Genomic DNA, 13,326 nt, shown 5'->3' on the forward strand with positions numbered 1-13,326 from the left:
ACACACCCCTCACACAGGCCCTTCTTCCACAATGATGTGATTCCGCTCTCTCTCTTTCTCTCTCTCTCGACTTTAATAGCTAACTTATAGTGAACCAGAGTCGAACAAGCAAAGGTGGCGGGTATGGGGTGGAGAGGGAGAGGGAGAGCAGCGTACATGCAAAAGAAACGACGCGCCAGAGGCGTTTCTTTTTCTCCGTAGCAACTCATTTCTTCTTGCTTTTTTCTCTTTCTAGTATTTCTCTCTCTTGGCAGGGGAGGGCTTTGTGTTGTTGTCGTCTGGTCTGCGCGTGCACAAGACGTCTTTGTGTGCCCGTGTGTATGTCGTGTGTGTGTGTGTGTGTCGTGTGCGCTTGTTTACATCTCGTAGTTGTCCTGCGCGGACTCAGCGAGTTGTCCCCCCGCCCTGCCGCTCCTTTCGTTGTTCTTTCTTCTTTTCCCTTCAATTTGATTTGCCTTTCACCGAGAGAAGGTGACATGCACGGGAGGCCCCGAAACCAAGAATGAAAAGGTGGCGCACCGGAGTAAAAGTGATACCACTGAAGCCGAAGAAGAAACCGAAAGAAAAAAGACAGCCGTCACTCGTCGATCCGCCATGGTGCTAGCTGAGAGATTGCTTTCAAATGCGAGGTGAACGTGACCTGTGACTGCATAAGGGTGTGGGCGGCGGTGCTGCAGCAGTGGAGCATTGCCGAGCAGAGACGGAGAGGGGCGTGGAAAGACACGACAACAGCAGCAGCAGTGTTTATGTGCGTTGCACTTGTGGGTTCTCTGTCCAACACATGCTTGACAGTGTCTCTCTCTCTCTTTGTGCAAAATTGCAAAGCTGCTGCTGGCTCTATGACTTTTGCCCACGCCATTCATACACACACACACTCCCATGCGAGGATTCCCGCTTCGTGTCAGCACACCATCAGTACTCCTACGTGCGCTTCCTCGGCCTGGGTCTTCTCGATTCCGCGATACTTTCTTTGTTTCCTCTCTGCCGTCCCCCACGTTTTGTCCTTTTCCTCTCCTGCTCCTCGGCACCTCTTTGCCTCCACTAGTGGCCCCGCTGATGGTATGTGCCCCGTTGACTTCATCTTGTCAACTTCATTTGTACGCGCGCGCACCCCCCCCCCCCCCCACACACACACACGCACACGAACCTACACAGGCAGGCACTTTCGTGATTCCTAGTACTACAGGCGGGTTATATTTTCACCGATTTTCTTCTTTTGTTTTTTTTACCTTTGTTTCTGGGTATTTCCTTCGATTCAGACCACGCCTTCGCTCCCTTCTTCACACACTTTCTCTGCGGGTTACGCGACTCGTGTTGTGGCTTTTCCCCTTTTTTTAGCCGTGTGTTTCGCCACTCCAAGCGCTGTTGCCTCACACTCCTCAGCGTGCGTGTGCCGTACGTTTCAGTGCTTCTTGTTAGTGAAGTGTCGTTTCTCCGCTACTCTTCCCCTTTTTCTTTTATCGCCTGCCTCCAGCCATTCACTGGGGGTGGCTGCTGGCTTTTTGACGTTTATTCTCGCTATCGGTGGTTGCCTCCGTGCAGTTTTGTGTGTAGGCGTGCTCACATATATGTGTGAGGTGGCCCTAGGTAAACCGCAAAGCAACAACAGCAACGCCGCACCACCTCCTCTCTTCCCATACCGATTCCACAACACGCGCACAGTTCATCACGTGACGCAGAGAAGCGGAAAGGAGGGGAAGAAGCTCACGGACAGAGATACGTCGCGGTGGACAGGTATGCTTCACGCTTTCTCATAAGCCCAACAAACACGAGTGTATCGCTGTCAACGCACCAAGTCTCTCTTTCTGGTCGTGCCATTCGTCGTATCTAGGCTGTTTCTGCACAGACAATCACCCATACAAGCACAAGCACAGCTGCCTTTCCTTCCCCATTATATGCGTCTTACGGGTTTTTCTTCACCTCTTGTCTTTTGCCCTCCCCCCTCCCGCTCGTCTCTCTACTTCACCTTCTTATTGGGCCCTTCTTCTCTTGAAAGCAAATCAACCACAGCCAGAAACGATTCAAACCCTCATTGTTTTTCGTGGTCAGATTTTCGAGAGTGATTGCTCCTCCTCACACACGCGTGCATGCGTTTGCCTGCTTGCCTGTTGCGCTCTCACCCTTCTCTCCCACTCTCACCCAGTTTCTCGTCGTAACGTGCCTCTCTCTCTCTGTGTATGCTTCAGTGCTTTAGTGCGCGTGTGCGAGGTTATCTCTCGAAAGTAGAGCATCGTTGTCATCATCGTCATCGTATTTTTCCTTCGCCCTTCTCTGTTCCGATTTCTCTCCCGCTTTGTTCTCGTCTTGGCTGCCGTTGTGGTATGTTGTCGAGCGCACCGCACAAGTTGTTGTGGTCAGTGCATTGAAGCTGGCGCTCCTTTGTGCTTCAGTTATTCCTTCGCTTTATAGTGCTTCGCCTTTGTCTACCTTCCTAGCGTGTTGTGTAGAGGCGCGTCGGCTGATCGTGCGTGGCGTAAGTTGCCCCCTTTTTCTGTTTCCCCTTGTAGTGGAAGAGACTGAAGCGGCCGCAACGTACACGACACACTTCAGGCAGCGTCACGTGGTGGCTGAGGTACTCTGCTTCCTTCTCCCCACTCTCTTATGTTGAGTTTCCCCTTTTGAATTTCCTCCCTGTTGACTCGCTTCTTCTCGCTTGTGTGTGTGTGTGTGTGTGTGCGGGCGCGTACTTGTTTGCCGTCATCTTTCCTCTTCTCTTTCTGTTCCTGTGTGGTGCGTACTCTGTAGCACCAGTCGGTTTTACTCTTGGTGTGTCACCATCGATCTGCTTTTCGGCTCTCTTTCTCTCTCTTTCATTTCGTTGTTGCCTTGCATCGTTTCATCTCTCTTTTTCTCTGCGTGTGCTGTTTCGAGCTGTGTCTTCAGCCTTGCTGTCTTGCTGTCTTGCGTGTGTGTGTGGTGTGTGTGTGTGTGGTGTGCCGGTGTGTGCTCGTCGTCGGGTCATCTTCTTCGACTTCTTTTCCCTTTCACTCGTCTTCAGATCGTTTGTCCTGTTTCCCTTGTCTTAAACTGCCTCGCTGCTCTCTGTCGCCCCTCGCCCGTCGCCACGGGCCTTTTGTGATTGCACTTCCGTGAAGGACCGGGCATTCGATGTATGTCTACACTCCAAATTCCTCTGCCTTGGACTCCCCTCTTTCCCTTACTCGCCGTCTCTTTCTTCGTGCAGCTGCGGGACGCGAGACGAGAAGAACCGCAACCGCAACGGAAAAGAACGCAGCGCATCCAACCACGATTCTCCGGAGAATCAACAATTGCAAAGTACTGTAACACCACGCGACTTCTTTTCGTTCTTCTGTATTCTGTATTGGCTTACCAGTGGCGCCACTGCCGCCTCTTTCCGTGGTGCTCTTGTCTAGGATTGTCGGTGTCTCTGCAATCGTCCGTCCGTTGGCACAGGGGCCGCAGCCTTTTCTCCTCCCCTCTGCTTTACCATTCGTCTAGCCGTATGCTTGTATGCCACCGAGTCTACGTCTTTTGAGCTCAGCTGCCGCCTTTCCTCCTTAATATATATATATATATATATACATATATTTTGTTAAATTGGTCTTTCTGTTGTTGTCTTTCTCCAGGTTTCTCTCTTTTCACAGCTTCGTGATCGCTGTCGAAGGAGTGCCGTCTACCTGTGCACGTGTGGCTGTGCTTCTTTACCTTCGTTTTATCCCCCCTCCCCTCTCCCCTCTCCTTGTGGCTGTAACTGGAGCTTTTCGTTTTCTTGGCGCCTTCTTCTCCGTCCTCCTAATTTCGGTCTACTTTTCTTCGTGAGTTTCGCGCGTCTGCTGTTTCCCTCTCTCTGTGCGTGTTGCGTGTTGCCTGGTGTCTGGCGGAGCGCTTACGAGTCGGGCGGGGCACCCCCCTTTCAGCGTTGTGGATAAGAGCTGTAGTGAGCTACCGCTTCTTTTTTTTTCCTCTTCTCTCTCCTTCCTCTTAGCATCATGCACCTGTTAGCCGGTCGCTACATTTTGGTGCAGCAGATTGGTAAGGGGGGCTTTGGCGCTGTGGAGGAGTACACAGACGCCATCACAAACGATAATGTCGCCATCAAAACAATTCCTAGCCGATACGTGAATCAAGAGAGCCGCCGACTCGTGCGAGAGATCGACATTATGTCCTTCCTACACGAGGCTCACCCGCACGTCATTGGGTACTTTAGCATCTTCGCCACCAAAGGGGCCGCCATACCCAACCACAACAACTCAAATGGGTTTGATGACCCGCTGATGAGCGTCGCACAGACGGCAGAGAACACACCATTCGAGTTAAACGTGCTGGGCGATCATTACGCAGGGCTGAACGAAGATGAGAGGTTGCGCCTGCATCACGACGAGCTGATGGCGTTCGTGACGAGGATTAACAAGACGGACGAGTTCAATGTACACATTGTCATGCCGCTCATGAAGGGCGACCTCTTCTACTTTATCCGGCTCCTCTCGTCGCAGTCGAGTGTGCAGCGGCTTGGTGTGACGCATCAGTTTTTGGCTCAGGTGGCCGTCGTATTCGCCTTTCAGATATGCTTTGGCCTCGACTACCTGCACCAGTGCTCCATCATTCATCGCGACATGAAGCCAGACAACGTGCTGGTGCGCCTTGACATCACCAACCCGTACATGTCCACAGCGCTGATCGCAGACATGGGTCTCGCACGCGACGCTCAACAAAGCGACACCATCTACATTTGCACTCGCTATTACCGACCACCAGAGGTCATCACCAGCGTGTCCGGCGGGTCGCCGCAGATCGACATCTGGTCTTTGGGCTGCATTTTTTACGAATTGTGCACTAGCCATACGCTCTTCACCATGCGCACGGCGCTGAACGAGCGCGGCGAGTGGGATGGCGCCAAGGCGAGCCTGCAGTTGGAAGTCATTCTCAACACCATCGGCACCCCCTCTCCCGAGGACATTGAGCGCTATATGCCTAGTGGGAACGCCAAGCTGTACTTGCAGCGCAGTGCCGCACGCCCATCGCAGCTGCGCCAGCTGATTGAGCACAATTGGATTCTGCACACGAGCGATGACGAGAAAGAGAAGTGGATCGACCTCATCACTCGGTGCGTCGCCTTTTTCCCCGAGCAGCGCCCAACGGCACAGCAGCTCTGCCAGCACCAGCTGTTCCGCAAATACAACGTGTTTTACGGCACCAATGTGAAGCAGTACACGCCAACGCCGTACACATCATCCTACAGCGGTTCTTCGGAGAGTTCCCGGGTGGAGAACAAGGCAGCCATCCTGGTTCTTGTGCAGCGTGCCCTGCGCAAGACGATGCCCCCGGTGAACGAGGAGAGCGGCGACGAGGAGCTCAGTTCGCTGAGCAGTGGCAGCAGCAGCATCAGCAGCGGCGAGTGTGGGAGCGCAAGCGACAACGAGGCAGCCCACGTGACACGGCAAACGACCATTAACGACTACTTGTCTGTCGCCGGCCACTGCTCGTCCTCGATGCTATGCGACAGCCGTCAGCAGCACGGTGAGAGTGGCCAAACCGAAGAGCTGGGCTCTACAACAGAGTCATTCTCAGCCTTCGACTCATCCAGGGTGAGTGGCGCAGCAGCAGCACCGCCGCCAACGCGTCCGCCACAGCAGCAGCAGCGGTATGCCTTGCCCCCCTTTGACAACAGTACCTTGAAAGACTACTGCAAATCTTTGCTCAACGATGATGACGAGGGTGACATTGGGTGCAATAGCGAGCAGGTATGTGACACCGACGACGAAGAGCGCCTCACGGGCTTTCAGCACCAGCGACCCAGCGCTTTCATGCTGCACCTCAGTCCTGGCAGCATCTTCCGGAACAGTCCTGCCTCACTGCCCGACGGCCCCACTGAGGCGGCGGCTGCGCGAGCGGAGCCGGAAAGGCGCTTTACCCATTCCTTTAGCTCCGAGGAGAGCGGTCCAGTGGTGGAGGACACGCCGCCGCTGGAGCTGAGTCCCACATTCCGCGACCGAATCACGCGGCGTCGGTCGAGCACTGCCGACGAGGAGGAAGATCCCAGGCTAGAGTCGCAGATGCCGAGCGTGTTCGACTTGGACAGCTACCGCGTCGGTAAATCACTCGACGCGGCGATGAACGAAGAGCCACGCATCTCTGAAAGCGTCTTGCCGCAGACAATGGAGTCCATGCCCGCTGATGAAGTTGCACGACTGCTGTCGGCGTACAACATCCCCTTGGAGGAGAGCAACTACCGCACTGGGCTAAGCCATGTGCAGTCCGTGCCGCCCTCCGTCATGACCAGCGGCCCGTATAATTTCATTTCCTCGTGCCACGTTGGTGGCGGTGTGGGGGCGGCAATGCCACCAACACAACAACCCTTCAACAATGAGACCTTGCCGAACGAGGCGACTCGAATACCAAGCATGCACGTGTCGCGCGGTGGCAACGAGGGACACCTCCACGTTGACGCTAAAGTCGGCACTTGGGCAGCGGCACCGCCGGGGTCGACCGTCCCACCTGGCAACGGAGCAGCCATGGAGATGGATCTCCACGAGCAGTATGACTACTTTGCCGACACAGACTACTACATTGGCCCAACGCCAAGCAACATGGCACAGGTGGCGGCCGCTCGTCAGCCAGCCGAGAAGCGCGACGGCTCACCATATTTGCTCAACTTAGCGGATAACATGCCACTTGAACAAGCGCAGCAGCGCGAGCTTTCGGAACCATTGCTGCCGCCAATCTACATGTCCACCGCACCGCCTTCCGAGACGTCTCTCTTTCACCAACCCCCGTCACCGACACCACAGGCACACCGCCATCAGCCGCCGCCGCACGCCCGTTACCGGCAGAGCGTGCCTGGGTTTCCGCCCATTGCAAGTGAGGAGTTACGTCAGCGCTACATGTCGTACCGGCATACGCCACAGAGCATTCAGGCAGCGACATCGTCTGTATTGGAGGAACTGGGCGGCTGCACGCACGACGCCGAGCGATCCGGCGAGCTTCGTCAGTTGCTCAACTACTACACTTCTCTTCAGGTCACACCCTTGTACACAGCATGAGGGGTGGACAGCGATGCAGCAATGAAGAGCTGCCGAGGAAGAGAGGGAGGCAGGGGCTATCGACTCCAGACGTCTTCCTCCGCTCTAGTTTTTCTCTTTTTTTTCCTTCTTACACTCAGGAGAGGAGAGGCTCGCCGACGCACGTAGAAGCAGCGCCTGCAGGCACGAGGTGCCGCACCTCAGGCCTGTCCAGGCGCGTGCCGCTGCTGCTCTCCTCTTTTCCCTTTTCTTCTCTTTCTTGTGTGCGTGTAGGCTCACGTGATGCTCTCCGCTTCTTTTTCTTCATTGTTGTGAGGGCTCTTTGTGTGGCGTGTTCTTTTCTCCTTCTCTCTTTCTCTCGCTTGCGTGTGTACACCCCACACGCCGAGGCCACTTTCATTCGCTAACGGATGAACCCGCCTCTCTCTCTCTTTTACTTTGTCTTTATTTCCTGTAGTGCTTAATCGGCCACGTAAACTCTCGCGCTTTTCCTCAGCTCTTTCTCTGGTGCTGCGCGTGGACACGCCTGCGCTATTGCCTTCCTCGTTTCTGTGCTTTCGCGCTAGCGGTGCGTAGGTGTCGTGTGGCTGAAACAGCAGTGCTTCTCTCTTTCTCCCTTTCTCTGTATCGCTTGGTTGTTGTTAGTTGTCTCCCCCCATGACGGGGGACGCCTGGGGGCGTGGTATCGCCAGGGGGACTCCCGCACCCCCGATCTCTCTCTCTGTGTGTGTGGGGGGTCCAGACAGTGCCTACCCCCTGCCCCTGCCAATGCCGACCCGCCTCTGGTGGCGGCAGGGTGAGGTCCTTACGACGCAGGGGAGGTCGGAGCGGTGTATTGCCATTGACGTCGGCGGTCCGGGCCTGGGTGGCGTTGCGCCGGAGAGGCCTGCGACAGCGGGCCCCTTTGCACCATGCGCTATTATATGCAGAGTATCCGCGCGGCTCGTGCGCGTTGCACCCGGCTCCTCGCTGCCCGCTGGTGTGAGGCGCCTGCGCCGCTCCGCGGGACGCGCCAGGCGGCGGCCGGCATATGGGCGCGGCTGTTCGGCGCCCTGCCGAGTGGCAGTGGGAGGAGTTTAGGGCTAGAGTCGTGCCCAGATGGCTGGGGCGGCGTGAGGTCGGTAATGCGTGTGTAGGGTTGCTTCGCACCGCGCGATGGGCCTGTGGCAGGCCGAGGGGGGGGGACAGAGTGGGGGTTTGAGCTGCTATGTTGTATGGGAGGGAAATGGGCTCGTTAAAAGGAGAAGTTTTGCCTCTTTCCCTGCTTGCCAACGTGATTAGTGAGTAGAGAAGAGGAGAGGGCTGGTGGTTTGATCAGGACAGGGTGCAGATGCCGCTGCTGTAGGCTGTTTGTTTCCCTTTTTTTTCGTTGCCATTTTTGCTCACTTTATAGCTTCTGAGATTTTATGCAAACGTCTGGGACGGTGTTGTTGGGTGGAGAGCCTGCTGAGTGAATCACTTTGTACGATCGAGCCAATCATGCTGACATTCATGGAGTACCGGGTTCCGCCTCTCCGTCCCGTGCCATTTTCGTCGTACTTCTTCGTAGATGTAGTCTGCAGGTCTGCACGTGGACACTGAGGAGACCGGTGCGGTAACAGTCTGCCTTTCCCACAATATAAGGTCAGGGAGGAACGCAAATTTAGCCCAAGGTAGAAAGAAAGGGCGAGTCGCATAACAGTATTTCAACACCAACAGGTGCGCCGAAGGCGCGTGCGCGCTCATCGAGTTTTCGAGTTGGAGGGTGGATCTCGAGGAGTATGTGTGGAGAAACGCGTTGCTTAAGTGAGTTCCCCACCCCTGTCTCTTTCTACGTCGGTGCCGTGTAGTACGAGAGGGGAGGGGGGAAGGCCCCTGTTGCTCTGTCCTCCACACACGCGTGAGCGAATGCCTTTCCGTGCGCTACGTTCATTCGTCCAGATGAACGGCCGCTGTGGTTCTGATTCGATCCCCTGGCGGCTGTCTCATCTTTTCTACTATGTTGATGCACATCCCTTCTCAAGCCCCCTTCTCTCTCGCACCGTCTCGTACTCCCTTTTCTCTCTCATTACTTTTGATTACTCAAGGCATGTGGCTCGACTGAAGTTCTGTGGCTGCTGCGCCTCCTCCTTTCGCTGCTCTTTTCCTCCATTATTTTCTCCCTCGGGATGGGGTGAGTGTGTGCCCTTCCTCACCAGCTGATGCCCCCTCATCCCCTCCACTCTCGTCCGACCCTCTCTTTTTCCACGCCACGAATGACGTTCGTGCACACAGGTCTTTCCCGAAGCGAGCGACTCCTCCCACTGGAGTCCGCAGAGGTTCTCGACTCAACCGACTCGTTTCTCCTCCACGTCCTCCACCGTCACCGCGGAGAAGGCGATGTCGCAGGCGATGAGCAGTGGCATAGCAAGCGGCTCCGCGAGCACATCTCGTTATACTGGGATCAGCAGTACGCGTACCGCTTTTATCAGCGCAAGCTGTTGAGCAAGGTGGGATCGGCGCGCGGCCCGGTACGCTTTGCTGGCTTTCCGCAAGTACGTTGTGCGCTGAAGCGCACCGACTTGGCGTCAATAGCGGCACGTGCTGCGGCATCCGCTGGCGATCAGTGCCACGGAGCAAGCGCCTCAGCAAATGGTGGCACTCCCGTGCCGTTTCAGATTAGGGCGGAGACCGCCGCTGCCGCCTCTTCATCTTTCTCGCAATCCTTTGAGGGTACTTTGCCGCCGCCGCGCTCGCTGGCAGCGTGGAACTGGATCTCACTGGTTTCTCCGTACGAGCGGCTGCTTTGCCCCTCACTGCTGTATAGTGCATTGCTTTCGCCTTCTGTCGGCTGCTGCACATCTCTGTACTACAGCACTTGGCAACCATCACCAGTACCTGAGGCTGCTTCTACACTTGCAGTCGCTGGATGTGCACGCGCGCGGTGGAGCATGCACACGTGTCAGTCACTGTGGTCCCTGCACTCCTTCGCTGCTCAGGCTTCGGTACCGGCTCAGGAGGTGTACGTGATGTGCGCGGGCACCATCATGTATCTTGACGTAGTCCTGACCGCTGGCAGGGTTTGGTCCGAGTTGGAGGGGCTGTGGGGCAGCAGCCTCGTCCTCGAGCTTGAAAAAGAAGAAGCGGAGATGCAAACGGGCTGTCCTCACGACAGCAAAGCCGAGGCGTGTCGACAACTGAGATCGTTGAAGTTGCTCCTTTCTCAGCCTCCCCAGACATACGCAGCCATGCTTCAGCAGGTGCGAGTGCTGCTGGAAGCTCTCACAAGAACCAACACAGTATCCACAAGCACCAATGCGTCTGCTGTTCCCGAAGAGGTGGTCACTGCACTCCCTCGCCCTCTCGTGCTGTGGCTTGAAGCTGCCATGGAGAAAGAGGTGTGGACTGCTGCTACAGATACATGGACAGCCGACGGCGGCAGCAGCAGCAGTGGCGGCGGCGATGCGAGCTCCGTTGCAATACAAATCCTGAGGCATGCTGCTGCAGAGTGGTTGTCGCGGCGAGGTGCCACCGTCACCGCTGCCACACCGACTGGCAGCCGCGCAGTGCCACTGCCGCCGCGCGATCTCTGCCTGTCGCGAGGATCAAGCCCTGATGTGTCCGCCTGGTCCAAGTTTCGCATGTTCCCCGGTTACTCCTCCGCGCGTACAGGGTCTTCCGCACCGCGTTTGGGCGCACGCCAGCAACCTATCACTGGCGTGAGGTCCGCTGGCTCTGCGACTGCCGCCGCCTTCACCTTTGAGCCTTTCATGCCTCACGACACGCCTCGAGATCAGCATCCCTTCTCTCTTCCTCCACTTCCCCAAGATCCTGCGCTCATCGCCTTCGTCGTGGTGTGGCGACGCACGCTGAGGCGATGTGTGCACGAGCCTGACGTACTGCGACAACGTCTGCGCCAGGTGATCCTCGGTTATACTGGTCAGCGCTGCGAGGAGCTCCTTCGAGAAGCAAAGCCACATCAATCTCAGCCGCGGCAATCAGTAAAAACGTTCACCGTGGCCGGATCACGCGAAGGCGCATCGTCTACAACGGTACCAGCAGAGCACACAGGCACGATTGGCAAGAATGGCGCTGCTGCTGATTCCGCTCTTGATGCAGCTTCACTTTCAGCTTCGCTGCCCTTAGCCGCAGCCATGGCGCCTTCATTTCTACTGTTGCTCACCTGTGACCCTATTGCTACTTCGTTCCGTGTGTTGGGCCCCCGCTGCGGTGAATGGCTGACGTCCAGCCGCGGTGGTGGTGGTTGGAGCGGCTTCCGGGGAGAGCTGTTCCGCTGCGTCGGACCCCCGCCGCCACCGTTGATGGTTTCACCATTGTTGAGTGGTGCCCGAGCAGCACAGGTGCGTCGTCGGCTACCACTGACTCTGAGAGCTCTTCCCTCTGCTGTCGCCTCTGCACCCTCCGCGGAGCAGCTCACCGAGACGTTTGTGGACGGGGCTCTAGAGGTGGACGGTGCTGGCGGCGTTTCTTCCGCGTCGTCCACGCCTCCTGCTTTGTGTGTTTCTCCCTTGCTGTACAGTGCTGAGGAGCTGGCGGATAGACTCTGTCGCCTCGGCTCGGCGTTGCCCCGCTACGCTACGGAGATGTGCGGCGAGCGTCTCCGCCCTGCCGACGCGAACTTTGTGCAGGAGGTGCTGCAGCGTCACTGCCTTTCTCTTTTTCTTGCTTGCCAGCGTCTTGGTATTCAGCAGTGGGGAGTGCGTAGCTGGATGAAGGGCATTGCACTGACTCTGCTGGACAACAGCGGGGCAGAGTCCCGAGTGATCACCCCGGCGAGGCTCGTGGGGTTGGGGCTGCAACAAGCGAGGTCGACTGGCGGCCCGAGCGTCTTCGCGACGGCGGCAGCGTTGCGGATGGTGATGGGTGGTGGGTTTAGTGAGGCGCTCACATTTGTGGAGCATGTGCAGAAGACACCCGAGCGCACGGTCCGGCGACTGGCGGTCCGACGACTGGTGAGTAACACCGGCGGTATCGGCAGCGGTGGCACGTCACTGCCGGCACCGGCGCTCAACTGCACTGTGACAGCCGTGGAAGTGCTGCTCCTGCGCCGCGCAGAAGAGAGTGCCCTCTTTCGCATTTTCCAAAGCCACCCCTCCGCAACGCTGCTGGCTGGATGCGGTGTGCAGAGGCTCGCGTTACCGCCAACCCCCACGTCGTCAGAGCGAAGGCACGGGAGCGGTGGCGGTCATCTGCACTCGCCTGGATCGTCGAAACTTCTTCTGGTGCGCACATGCGGGGTTGCAGTGGATTGGGATTTGCAGGAATGCTACGAGCGACCGAGGCTCTCGCGACTGCGGGAGCCTCAGCGACTGGTGCCGCACCTTTCTCGCGAAGGCGCTTCCAGTGGAAGTACGAAACGCCTACCGCTTCCTCCAGAGCTTGGGGACGCTGTGGAGCGGGTGTCGTTGCAGCACATACGTGGGATGCTGCAGTACTATCTCCACGCACTAGACACCACCGCAGTGCCCTTTGCTACCAGCGTCACTGCCAGCGATGCACCGCTGACGCGCGGCGTAAAACGATCAAGAGTAGATTTGGCGATCAAGGGGGTGGAGAGGCCCTACGAGCCGCTGTCGAACACCGCCACACAGTTTGCAGGTGGCATAGCAGACATGGAGTCCCCCACCGCGCTGTCACAGGCTAACGCGAGTGGTGCTTCTGTCGCTCACATGCCGCGCACGACGTTGTTCCCCGTTGACCACGCGGCGGTGCTGTACGTACTGCGGCACCACCCTCAGTACTACCGGCAGGTGAAAGGGTGCGGAATCAAGCAGGTTTACGTGGCTGCGGCAACGTTATCGCCGGAGGAATCGGCAGCAATGATGGCCCGTGCGAGTATGGTGCTGGAGCAAACTGACACTTTCACTGAGGTTGCGGCCACTTCTTCAGCCCCCTCCTTGGCTACTGCGGGGCCTCGCCGAGCGGTGGTCATTGTCGAGCGGGCTTGCGGTCAATCGGTGGAGGTGGACGTGGAGGCTTGCTACGACAAGGTGCGCGAGGGCAGGCCGCTGCGACCCTTCATGATGCTTGTCTAACAACCGCTGTCGTGTTGGAGTAGTGGTAGCAGTTGCCATGGCTTTGTACTCCTGGAAGGCAGTGCAACCACAGCGAGAGGGAGAGAGAGATCATCGGACTCATCAACCTCAGGTATCTCTCTTCTGCCCACACACGCTCAACAGTAAAGCGAATGAGAGTGTATGGCCCGAGTAGGAACGATGAGACTTCTCACGCATTGCTTATTTTCCATAGATCTCACTCGAGCTAGAAAGAGGGGAGAAGGAATTACCCACATTGACGACGCGCGCGTGTGTGTGTGTGTGGGACCCAGCCTGTCAACTCGCACACACTCACACACCCCTACACAGCA

General features: G+C 57.0%; 2 protein-coding genes across 2 annotated transcripts, besides 1 other annotated feature; both read left to right on the forward strand.

Moving 5' to 3' along the window:
- Positions 1-3,950: 3,950 nt before the first annotated feature.
- MPK15 (mitogen-activated protein kinase, putative) lies at positions 3,951-7,001 on the forward strand (the record flags this gene model as incomplete). Its single annotated transcript, XM_010704007.1, has 1 exon — positions 3,951-7,001. One exon carries the CDS (start codon positions 3,951-3,953, stop codon positions 6,999-7,001), a length of 3,051 nt encoding a protein of 1,016 aa, XP_010702309.1.
- Positions 7,002-7,637: 636 nt separating this feature from the next.
- Positions 7,638-8,220: a repeat region.
- A 994-nt stretch (positions 8,221-9,214) lies between these two features.
- On the forward strand, positions 9,215-12,994 carry LPMP_332190 (hypothetical protein; the record flags this gene model as incomplete). Its single annotated transcript, XM_010704008.1, has 1 exon — positions 9,215-12,994. The coding sequence occupies one exon, from the start codon at positions 9,215-9,217 to the stop codon at positions 12,992-12,994; it is 3,780 nt and encodes a 1,259-aa protein (XP_010702310.1).
- Positions 12,995-13,326: the final 332 nt, after the last annotated feature.

Source organism: Leishmania panamensis, assembly GCF_000755165.1.
Source record: "Leishmania panamensis strain MHOM/PA/94/PSC-1 chromosome 33 sequence".
Lineage (NCBI taxonomy): Eukaryota > Euglenozoa > Kinetoplastea > Trypanosomatida > Trypanosomatidae > Leishmania > Leishmania panamensis.